Source organism: Cynoglossus semilaevis, chromosome 11 (genome assembly GCF_000523025.1).
Source record: "Cynoglossus semilaevis isolate Cse_v1.0 chromosome 11, Cse_v1.0, whole genome shotgun sequence".
Classification (NCBI taxonomy): domain Eukaryota; kingdom Metazoa; phylum Chordata; class Actinopteri; order Pleuronectiformes; family Cynoglossidae; genus Cynoglossus; species Cynoglossus semilaevis.
In genome coordinates this window covers 11,851,687-11,864,160 of record NC_024317.1, presented here as the reverse complement: position 1 = coordinate 11,864,160, position 12,474 = coordinate 11,851,687, and the positions used below count along the sequence as shown (strand labels likewise).

The following is a 12,474-nucleotide window of genomic DNA, read 5'->3' as shown; positions in this document are numbered from 1 at the left end:
CCTGTAAACTTTTCCCTTCACCTTAGCTGACACTCTTCTGTCACAGATCACTCCTGACACTTTTCTCCTGCTGTTCCATCCTGCCTGTACTCTATTTTTATAGAGGGAAACATAATGTCTTTAATATTGTACCAGGTGTGACGGTGATGAGTACTAGTAGTACTGGTATTTAACACTGTTAATGATCTTAGCATGTTAATGATGTTAGCATGCTATTGATGCTAACATCAGACTCCGCACTTCATCATGTGACCTTCATCTGTTACCATTCAGGTGCCTGATGCCATCCAGAAGTGCCAGCGTGCGGGCATCACGGTCCGCATGGTGACAGGGGACAACATCAACACAGCCCGGGCCATCGCCATCAAGTGTGGCATCATCCACCCCGGAGAGGACTTCCTGTGCATCGATGGGAAAGAATTCAACAGACGGATCCGCAACGAGAAAGGAGAAGTAGTCACTGTCAATTTGTTTAAGTTTGTCCTGATGGAAAAAAAAAACAAAAAACTAAACTTCATCATTTGTGTTGTGTGTGGCGCCTCAGGTGGAGCAGGAGCGAATTGACAAAGTTTGGCCAAAACTCCGAGTTCTGGCCAGATCTTCTCCAACAGACAAACACACGCTCGTCAAAGGTGAAATATTATTTTGACTTTTTACTGATTGTGACCGAGTTTAGACTGAAGTGAAAATGATTAAACGTCCAACGCGTCTTCTCGCAGGAATCATTGACAGCACCATGGTGGACCAGAGACAGGTGGTGGCAGTGACGGGTGATGGAACCAACGACGGCCCGGCCCTGAAGAAGGCCGATGTCGGCTTTGCTATGGTAAGAAAAAGACTCATGTGTCCCTCACCTCTGCTGCATGTTGAGGAAACAGTAAGTCTGCTGAGCTAGATTATTAGCTCCCCCTGGTGGAATCTTTGTCTACTACAGAAAATAAGATATTTTTTTCTGTTTTTATTGGTGATTTTTATTAGCCAAAGGTTAAGTTAAAAATAACGTCAATAGATTTTTTACTCGTGCTGCTATTAATATTATTAATTATAAATGTCTTTATACTTTCCACTGTGCGATTTAAATCAAATAATTATATTGGAGTTAATGAAGAAAAGTAAGTAAGATATAGTAAAGCATTTTCCTGTGTGGCTTCTAAAGTACAGCACCAGAAAGACAGTGTAAAACAGTGGTTCCCAAGTAATGGTGCGGACCCCCTGGTTGGGTGCACTGAGGTGCCGACAGGGGTGGGGGGGGGTCAGGGGAGGGGTTAGACATGAAAGGCTTCCAATGGAATATGGCACACTGGGCAGAAGTGTGTTGTTGCTGTAATGCTTGAACGATAAACAAGTCAGCCACTAGGTGGCAGTAACTCATACAGGTGTTTGTACAGATCAGAATCAAAATACACATTATCAGGTTCTCCATAATGTTTTAATTCAGGGAGGGGATTGAAAAAAATTCCGTCCCCTCGGGTGGGGCCGTGACGGAAAGTAATTGAAAACCACTGATGTGAAGGATTAGAGGTTTCATGGTCCCGTGCGTTCTTGACGCTATCGTGTCCCTCACAGGGTATCGCTGGTACTGATGTGGCGAAGGAGGCGTCGGACATTATTCTGACGGACGACAACTTCAGCAGCATCGTCAAGGCGGTCATGTGGGGCCGCAACGTCTACGACAGCATCTCCAAGTTCCTTCAGTTCCAACTCACGGTCAACGTTGTGGCTGTTATCGTTGCGTTCACCGGAGCCGCCGTCACGCAGGTGAGACAGCGAGAGTGAGAATGTGCGCGTCATGTGATCGCCTCGGAGTTCCTGCTCTGCGTCTCACCGTTTTGTTTCTTTTGCAGGACTCTCCCCTGAAGGCCGTGCAGATGTTGTGGGTCAACCTGATCATGGACACCTTCGCCTCCCTGGCTCTGGCCACAGAGCCCCCTACTGAGAGCCTGCTGACGAGGAAGCCATACGGACGCAACAAGCCGCTCATCTCCAGCACCATGACGAAGAACATCTGTGGACATGTCATCTACCAGCTGATCATCATCTTTACTTTACTTTTTGTTGGTATGGACAAAAAAAAAAACAACTACATTTTCATTTCTGACTGTGGTGCAGGCGACCTGGGTTCGAATTCCGGGCCTTCAAATTAACCATGAGGAATGAACTACTTGGAACTTTTGTGGTTCCATAGTGTAGCAGTTAGCATTTCACACCTAGAGCAAAGAGTCCTGGGTTTTATTCCCTGAGGAACTACATTTTGGCGCCTCCAAGCGGCCGCCTGTTGCAGTACATCTGCTGTTAACGCAGATCCAGATTCAGATCCAGATTCCTTCCATCTGAAACTCAGTCGAACGACTTAATATTCCACAGACGTTCTCCGGACGTTTTACACCGGAGGCTGAACGTGTTGTTGTGTGCATTTTCTTTCTTTTGCAGGTGAAAAGATATTTGACATTGACAGTGGCCGCAACGCCCCTCTCCACGCTCCTCCATCTGAGCACTACACCATCATCTTCAACAGCTTCGTCATGATGCAGCTCTTCAATGAGATCAATGCTCGGAAAATCCACGGGGAAAGAAACGTGTTCAACGGGATCCAAAACAACCCGATCTTCTGCAGTATCGTCCTCGGCACCTTCGCAGTGCAGGTAAACAGACGGTGCACTTGAGTTGATTTGACATTTATTCTTCCTGTTACGGTGTTTTTTTGAGTCCCACTTGTGGTTTGTTTTGTGCAGATTATAATTGTGCAGTTTGGGGGGAGACCATTTAGTTCTACACCTCTGGACCTGGAGAAGTGGATGTGGTGTGTTTTCCTAGGGTTGGGTGAACTTATCTGGGGACAGGTAACATATCACATATTCCATCAATTTTAATCTTCATCCTACCTGCTGTAAGCCTAAAAGAGTCTGCTCTGACCTCTGGGTTAGGTCATAGCCACCATTCCCAATAACAAGTTACGCTTCCTGCGGAGGGCCGGACAGTTGACTAAGAAAGACGACATGCCAGAGGAGGACGTCAATGAAGATAATGAGGAAATAGACCACGCGGAGAGGGAGCTGAGGAGAGGACAGATTCTCTGGTTCAGAGGACTCAACCGCATCCAGACTCAGGTGGGAACACAGAAGGAACACTCTGTCTCGCACATTTCTTTTTTTTTTTTTTTCTTACACAAATAACTGTTTTATTTTTGCCTTATCTTTGACACATTTGAAGAAATTCGAAGCCGCCTTATTAAGTCTTTCCCTGTTGGTACCATCTGTTAATTTTGATTTCAAGATGACTTATTCAGGTGCATGACGCCGTGGTTTTCTGTCACTGGACCTGAAGTGAAAGCCTGTGTGGACCTGGAGAAGAGAGACGGTCCAATTGGCCACCTTGGGTCACAGCCAATGAAACATTGTAATTGTTGTATGAAGTTCGTCGACCACCGTCACTGTGACACGCGCAGACTGTACGTCCGATCTTAATGTTTGATGATATCGTCTCATCATCAGCGCAGGGTGAGGTTAAAGCGACAGGAGGTCTGGATGAAAAAGACCAAAATATGAGTAGAATTCCTGGGGTTGTCTTTGGGGACTGAATCAAATTCCCTTCAATTCCTCTTTACGTTTTGGGAAAAGAAATAATACATTTTATGGAGCTACATCAGGGCAACATGTTTCCATTCAAGTCTAGTTTCAAAAGTACATGTGGGGTCTGCTCTTTGACACGATCAGAGCTGTCGGAGACACCGGGGAGACGTGTCCTCGTGTGTCTCAGTAACCAAAACCCACGTTTGAAATGTCCCGTCCTAGAACTTTTTGACGCACCCCTGTGTGTATGCAATGGACAAAAACATGTTCTAAAAAAGTTGGCGCACTTTCTAAAAAGACAAGGTAAGGTCAAAGGTCAGTCAGAAGAAACAGAATTCACAGAGTATTACTGGTGACGTTGACGGTTTGTCTTTGCCTTTGGGGGCGGCGGGGGTTCGAGTCTGACCCCTCGTAGTCCAAAGAATATTCCAGAGTTGGTTAAAGGTTGACTCTCTATTACATATAGGTGCGCATGTTAATGGTTCATCTCTATATGATGGACTACGACCAGGGTGTACCGCCCTCTACTGTTGACAGATGGGATTGTCTCTAGGGTCCTACTCTGAGCCCAGGGTCTGCTGTGATGGGCGTCAGGATTAGAGGATATAGGATTAAGTTTGTCAGTGAAAGAAAAAACAACTGTTTATTAAATATTAATGCAAATTACCAATCTACAGATTTTTAACTTTTGGGAAGTGCACCAACTTCAGACAAGTTTGGGGTTCTACTTCAGATATAAATGACAGAAAAACACTTTTCCTATGTGTTCAAACGTCCAAACGTACCCTGTCAGTCTGCCTGTGTTGTCATATAGTGTGTGTGTGTGTGTGTGTGTGTGTGTCACTCTGAGCAGCCATTTGTCCTCTCCTGTCCCCGGTCTCCTGCAGATTGACGTAGTCAACACCTTCAAGAGCGGCACCTCCTTTCAGGGGGCGGGAGCTCTGAGGCGCCAATCATCCACCACCAGCCAGAACCAGGATGTAACCAATGTTTCTAGTCCTAGTCACGTGTCCTTGTCCAATGCCCTTTCCTCTCCTACAAGCACTACTGCTGCTACCGCTCCTCCCACTACTGGTCGTGAGTCACTACTCTGTCTGTCTGCTTCTCTGCTCTCTCTGCTCCGGGGGTGACAACGTGCCACCTGACACCAAATTCACATCCGTACGAATTTCTATTCACTCTGACCAAGTGGATGCTGTCACCTCTGAAGATGTGCATTTCTTTTTTGTGTTTTTTTTTTTTCCCTCTCTCTTGCCGTCAGCTGTGTCTTTATTTGGTCTCTTTCTTCTCTGGTTTTGCTCTTCATACTGTACTTCAAATTCATCTTGATATCTCCTGCCATGCTTGGGCTCTACTGTCCTCTCATTGGTCGATGTGTGTTTGTTTCCCCAGAGTGCTAGGAGCTCAGGACTAAGGGTGATACCCACGGCGTGACATTTCAGGTTGTGAGTTTGTCTCCCTCTGCTCACTCCCACCCTCCACCCCTCCACCCCTCCATCATCTTACCACCTCTGCTACAAAAATTAACCTCCCACTAATTACAGTAAACCGGAAGAGAACGTGGGTAAACGTTCAAGTATAGGTTCTACTTCTACATTCTGTTTTAGTTTTAGTTCTCTGCAAAGTTTACTGATTCAATTTAGGCTACGCAGTAAAAGTAACTAACACCGTCCTTCACACTCGTGTTGCCGTAGTTACTGAACAGAACCTCTTTAACTCCCGCCGGCCCCTTCCTGACACCCCGTCAGTGTCAAGCTTCCTGTCACATGACCTCATCCAGACTAACTCCCATTTCTCTTAATAATCCCAGCTACTGTAACTGGACAATGTATTCACACCGTATTCACAATTGACATTGTTACTATTAATTATAGCCATCCGAAGAAAATAGTTACAAATCTATAGAACTAATCTGCTGAAACGCAGTTTAACTTCAGAAAATTAAAAAAAAATAATATTGTATATAAAGATGTTGATATAATTCGACAACAGTAGTTAACGTCAGAAAATAAAACATTTTCAAAAATGTAAATAAAAAAATCCTTGATATAATTTGGTAATTATGTGCAGTGCAGTCAGTTCCACATAAAAATTTCAATAATATTATTAATAATATTGTAATATTTTGTGCAGGTTTTTTTTGTTTGAGCAGTGAAAACGTGACGATATACAATTCTATGGACAAATATCAACAATACTTATAACAAAAAATATGATTTTTTTTACTTGGTAAAAATCACAAAACAATAATATGAGTTATTTTTTACTTGGTAAAAATCACAAAACATAATATGAGTTATTTATTATTATTTATTATGAATTATTTTATTTTATTTTTTTAAATTTTTACAAACACTCCCTTAGGAAGTAGATAACAAAAACAATGACATCATTGTTCTGGGGCCTATACTTGAGTGTTTACCTAAATGTGCATGAAGTTATTCAAAAGACACTGAAACTGAAACAGTTCTTTCCACCATACACTGTTGTGTGTGTGTGTGTGTGTTTGTCGTGCGTGTCGTGTGTCTGGGGTCAACTCCCTGACCCCTCTGTCGTCTCGTTGCATGTTGTTTGCGCAACCTGTTTCATTTGTTTAGTGTTTCATCGCCATCGTTTTGAATGTGTTTTATGATTCTTTTTTTTTTATGTTTGTTTTTTTTTATTTATTGAACCTCAAAGCGACTCGCTTCAGACCATGCTTTCCCCACCGTGTGCCGCAGCCCCCCCGTGTGTGTTTTTGTGTGTGTGTGTGTGACACTCAAGAGTCTGTGTGGATACAGTTCCAGACCGAGCTCTGGAAGGTTGTTGAAGTTTTCTAAAGCCTCAGATTGGATCGCACAGATCTAACCCTCCTTCCTTCTTACTGACCTTGTCCACCAGATCGCTTCAAACCTGCATGTGATAATCTCCTTCCATTTTTGTTTCTGTGAGCATTCCATTTATTAACGTGGCTTGTTTCTAGGTATACAGCGCATTGGACTAAAAGCGTATACTTACAACGAGCGTTTGTGTTGGAAATGTATGATTTGGTTGGATTTATTTATGGTTTTCTTTTCTTTTTTTTTGCACGCTAAAGCTAAGTGACTTGTGAACTGTAGTTTTCTGGTGAAAGCAGAACACAGACTACAGTTGGCTTCTCTCTCCCCCACCCTTTGTTCACCTTCTCCCCCTTTTTTCCTCTAACACCTCACCCTCTAATGAGAGACTCCTTTTCTTTTTTTTTTCTTCTTCTTTTGTTCCCCTCCCTCATGCCGAGGCTCCCACCAACGTCGTCTTCAACCGCGGCTGCGTCTCTGACGTCTCCCTCTTCCCTTTCCCCCTCTTTCTCCCCGCGACAGATCCGTGTTGTGAACGCATTCCGCAGCTCCCTCTACGAAGGCCTGGAGAAACCAGATTCCAGAACATCCATCCACAACTTCATGACGCAACCCGAATTTAGGATAGAAGACTCCACCCCCAGCCTGCCCCTCATCGACGACATGGACGATGACTCTGCCCGGAGGAGGAAGAAGCACTCCAGCCAGCCCACGTCCCCCAACAAGAACAACAATGCCATCGACAGTGGCATCAATCTCACCATTGACACCAGTAAATCCACCGCTTCCTCCAGCCCCGCCAGCCCCCTACACAGCTTGGAGACCAGCCTCTAACCTCCAGTCTAACCTTAGCGTCTACATCTGACCTCCTCTCCTGCTCCTGCAGTCTGGGTGAATTCTTCTGCTCCAGACCCAGTGCTACCACTAAGGCAGGAAAACCTCCTGTGGCGACATGTCCATGTCCATGTCCATGTCCATTTTTTTTTTTTTTTTTTTAAACTCAAGCTCTTACAGCTCTCTGATTTAGTTTTTGTCTTTTCTTTTTTTTTTTCCTCAAAACTGAGAATATTTACAGTTCTACTGCAAGGTTAATAAAAACCATACAATCAAAAAAGCCACAAATCCTACACAGCCATCCTGCTTTTATGGTTGTATGTGTACACCGGCAGCAGTACTGGTACCTATGACTACGTGTATATTAGCATGTACTGTATAAGTGTGCTGCTGACTGCACATACTGTATAATAAACTGTGTCGTGGGTGGCACTGAAAGGAGGATGAAAAGGGAGTCGAGTAAAAAAAAAAAAAAAAACCAACCACCCGGACTCAGAGGACTGTCCTTGTCGCTCCCTTTTACTCCACAATAACAACATTGTCAAATACTGATAATAGTTTAAATTCAATTGAAAATGCATTGTTGAGATTTTAATTATTACTGTTACCACTATCGTTGCTCCTGCATGAATGTACATTTCCGGAGTCTTATTTAAAAAGAGTTGTATTTTTCTGGGAGGCTCATTGGTTCTGGACGAACTCGGCCTCGTGACCACAAACTATTTTAAAGACAGCGTTTCTGAGTCACTCGCCCATAAAGTCCCGTCATCTGTGTGGCATGAACATGTTACAAACCTGTTAAAAAAAAAAAGAAAAAAAAAAACAAAAGAAAAAAAATGTATTTCATTCATACAACAACGACGTGTGGCAAGGCGGTCGGGCCTCGCATTGCACAGTAGTTTTGCACCTGTCGGAAACGGAGGAACACGAACAAGCATTTACGGGGATTTATTCTATATATATATAAATATATATATATATATATATACATATATTTAGAGAGAGTTTATCTTTGTTTGTCAGCATGTTGCCTTGTTCCCGCTTCAACGGCTCGAGATACTTTTAAATTATTTATGTCTTAAAGAGAATGTAATTTGTTTACAACCTCGTAGAGATAACAATTTCTGGTTTCTAGACGGAGGGAGGTGAAGCTTTAGCTCGGATAACTAGAGCTGTGTTGGTGTGTTATTACAGAAAGAAAAAAAAAACGTGCTGGAGTTTGCCTGCTATCTTGTCAAAAAATGTAGATATTCTTAGAGGATTAACAACCAAAAAGAAACCAAACTTTAACGGGAAACATAATAAATGTGGAATCTTAGTATTACTCTATATGATTGTCGGGATGGAGTTGGGGCGACTTGCCTTTGGGATTTTTTTTTTTTGTTCTTGTTTTTGTTTTCCTAATCAGAGGTGTCCTTTTGTGACGGAAGGGTAATATTTAATTCTTTATTTAACGACAACTTCTTGCTCTGTTCCAGTTGTGTTTATTCCTTCCTCTGTGTTCAGCGTTGACCTGGCTCAGGGCTCAATAAAGGCTGATTTCAGGACACTGTCAAGTGAAGAATCTTTTGAGATAAAAAAAACAGAACAAAAACACCTGTGTATGTGTAAGGGAGGTGTGACCACCAGAGGGCTCCAAATGAGTCGTTTTAGAGATTTATGGCTTGTAAATCTAAATCTTTCTTTTTGATAAAACCTCATGCTTTTGCTCTTGGATTCGGGTTTTATTTATTTCAGGTATATTTTTTTGGGAGGATTTTGTTTTGTTTTCATGTCCTCAAACAGCAGGACTCCCGCCGCCACACAGAGACCTTGAAAGAGGAAAAAAACAAACAAACCACAAAACAAACATCACGGAGTCAAACGGAATGTCGCTTTCCTTCTTTTTCTATATATCAGAACGTTCATTTTCTGCACTATCTGGTTATGAATGAAAAACTTCTGTGGTGTAACTCTCGATGTGCTTTTGTGTGTTTTAAATCGAGCTTGTCTTCCTGCCGTCACGGAATATACCGCGCTCTCGCAGCTCAGCCGTGCTCACGTAGTCGTGAACTATTTATTGTGCTTTGACCAAACAGACATCACCAGAGAGAGGTTTAACAAACAGCAATCACACGCAGCCAACCCCAGTTCAGTCCTATTGCACTCCAGAAAGGCCTGTACTCCTTCTTCTTACTCTAATACTAACTATCTCAAGTTGTTGACAAGCATGACCTGGTAGGCTCATTATGCAACTTGGAAAACTTTTTTTTCCCCTATATAATACCACTCTGTGTACAATCAATAATAAGAACGGTCCCACTTTTTATAACCTTCCGTCTCCATCCTTGTCCCATATGATCAGTTCATCTGCAGAGGCCTCACCAGCTCAGACACATGGAGAATAAATAATAAAAAAAAAATCTCATTTATGTTAAAAAAACAAACACAACCATCTGGAGTTTGTTTCACTGTTTTGGAGCCAATTTTTTTAAAATTTTTTTTTTTTTTTATAAAACCTGTCCATTTATTCTGTTAAGGTGCAACCTAGGAGAACATGAAGCTGCGTGAGGAAAAAATGTCCCACTTTTTCAATAGACATTTTGCATTCAGCTTTAAATTGGTGCAAAGATGAGGAGTTTGATAATTAAAAAAAAAAAAACAACAACTTTGTAAATACAGTATTCAGACCTCGAGCCCTGTTGCAGACGCAGCAGCTGTTTGGCTGCATGTTCTCGGTCGACGCTCCTGTCACACACACACCCATACACACACACACACAGTTCTCATCCAAATAACACCATGAACTGAACCAAGTGATAATTAAGTCTGACGACGACACAGACGATGACGCCGATAATATCGATGATACTTTTTTTTTTTTTTTTTGCAATATACTCTCACCTGTCTCGATGTACTGTATTTAGCCGCATGCCGTTTGTGGAACAAAGAAAAGAGAAATGTCATCAGATTACATTTTGGCATTACCATTTATGGGTAAGTGATTTAAGTGTTGATCTTGTTTTTATGATTTTTTTTTCTTTTTTTAAAAAAACCTATACAATAATTGTAAATAAAGAACTCAATGTCTTTGTTCATTTACTACTATGCAAAAGTGGAGCTTCTCTGATTGTTACCCAACTTTAATCCCGAGTTTGTTGCTGGAATGTTTATGGTTTCAACAGTCGGTGAAGTGCAATGTCATGTCAATGATTTTCTAGCCACAGACGAGAGTTAAATGATGTTGACAATTGATATGTGACAACGGTGATAATAATGATGTCCATGATGATGATGATGATGATGATGATGATGAGAACTATGCTGCTGATGATGATAATGAACTGTGACTCTTGCTGCTTGGCTGTCCCATTTACCCCACTCCTGACAGGAGCGCAAGTGACAAACATAATAATAATAACAACAACAATAATAATAATAATAGTAATAATAATAATTTTTAAAAAATCACTAAATAAATCTCCCAGAGCAGCATGACCCAATATGGTGTGTCCTGGACCAGTGTGACATGTTCTGTTCTTATTTATTGTCCTACACCAGACACTTTGACTTTCTCTGATTATTTTTGTTTGACTTGTAAATACACTTATTTAATTCAAAAGATTCCTAATTCCTATAATCATTATCTATTCTAAAACTAGGTTTAATTCTTCATTATCATGGGGAGGCCAACATCTTAAGGCACCAGAACTCCAGGGGTTTTCAAAAATAAACATTTGGATCACAGAAGAATAACTCAGTCGTTCATAATAATGACTTTGTTTTTTTCCTGTGAAGACACTGCTCTCTGTTTCTTTTTTTACTTGTTCTACAGACAGTTACATGACTATATATATATGCCAGTAGGTGGCAGCAGTGCAAAAACTGAAGAAAAGACTGGGAAGTGATGCGTTGTGTTTTATTTGAAGCAGGAAAACCATCAAAGTACAGTCGGGATTTCCAAACATAATCTGCTTATAAGCAGCACCACACAATTAATGAATAAATCAGTGAATTAATACATTTAATTTGGTTGGTTACGCCTACATTATTACCTCGTTTGTTTTTAAGTGACAATTTACAGGTTTTTTTCGAATTTTCACGTCAATTCGGGACAAAGTGTTTTTAAACACAGGAGATTACATTTTTCGAGGGACAGTTGGAATTTAAACTACTTGTGGTGAGATTCTTTCGCCGTCTTTGCCACGATTACGTGAATGGAAAACAACCCAATGCCGCGTTAGCAAAGGGATGTTGCTACCATATATGGTCAATTGGAGGCGTTTCTATTCAGAAATGGAACGACCCAAACAATGGACGAGCATGCTACTCACAACCAGGTGGGCATTAGCACCACTCGATACTGACTCGTGGGTCCGCACGTTTGATAAATACGGATTTTATTTGTTTTGTTTTTAAGTACATTCTTAATTTTATGCAGATGACAGAATTTAGAACCTTTTTGAACTCTTTTACCCTTTTAAGCTCGACCGCGTGCTTCTGAAAAGATGTATGGAATGTGGAAAATCGCCAAGGAGAATGTGCATGTAGCTGTGAGGGACAATGCACGCAACGTGGCTAAAGCTATTCGTGCAATTATATGACGTGCATACTGCATAAATAAATGATGAAAAACAATGTAGAATACATTCTACAATTATAAATGAAAATGCAATGTTCATGCACAAAAGTAAACGTAATTTTAAATTATGAGAAAAAAGATACGACGCCGAGAGCTGATATTCAAGGATGAAGATGATGGTTTTGCTGTGCGGTAATGCACGATGATCGATGATCGTCAACAACATCGTGATGACATATCTTCGGGGAGTTGATCTCGCTCGAGAACAACATGGACGCCTCGGGCCTGGCTATGTTCCTCGTGCAGCGGCTTCCGTGGAACGCAGACGTCGCTTCCTGTACAAAGAAGGTGACTACCCCCTGCTTGTGGATTTTGGATTGCTGTTTGAATGCTGAAAAGAAAGAAAATGTATTTTTTTCACGAAAATAATGTAAATATTGGTAATTTAAAACTTTTATTTATACCGCGATATAGGGAAAATGTCACAAGATCAGATTAAAAACAAAACGATAGGGAGAACCGCGATATAGAGAGGGGACACTGGATGTTTTTGGTGATATTTTATCATGTTCAGTTATAACAGTTTTTGGAGTTTTTAGCACAAATGATTCCCTTGGCAGCATGTTTTGGGGCATATACTCCCATTTAAGGCCATTTCTGGATCTTTTAGTAAGGCTATAGTAAGGCATGTTTT

The 12,474-nt window shown here is 41.5% G+C and overlaps 1 protein-coding gene across 11 annotated transcripts in view; it reads left to right on the top strand.

Moving 5' to 3' along the window:
• atp2b2 (ATPase plasma membrane Ca2+ transporting 2) overlaps positions 1-10,999 on the top strand; it is a 97,272-nt gene extending 86,273 nt beyond the window's left edge. For 8 of the 11 annotated variants that reach the window (XM_025059939.1, XM_025059940.1, XM_025059936.1 and 5 more), the window contains 9 exons: positions 274-453; positions 545-632; positions 720-826; positions 1,567-1,758; positions 1,845-2,058; positions 2,431-2,642; positions 2,733-2,840; positions 2,925-3,107; positions 6,908-10,999. In XM_025059939.1, the coding sequence (XP_024915707.1) occupies positions 274-453; positions 545-632; positions 720-826; positions 1,567-1,758; positions 1,845-2,058; positions 2,431-2,642; positions 2,733-2,840; positions 2,925-3,107; positions 6,908-7,219 (1,596 nt within the window). In that variant the 3' untranslated portion in view covers positions 7,220-10,999. Of the gene's footprint in view, positions 1-273; positions 454-544; positions 633-719; positions 827-1,566; positions 1,759-1,844; positions 2,059-2,430; positions 2,643-2,732; positions 2,841-2,924; positions 3,108-4,456; positions 4,647-4,961; positions 5,015-6,907 lie in introns of those variants that run through there. The other 3 variants (XM_008320586.3, XM_017036576.2, XM_025059942.1) reach the window with 3 other exon arrangements.
• The last annotated feature ends 1,475 nt before the right edge of the window (positions 11,000-12,474 follow it).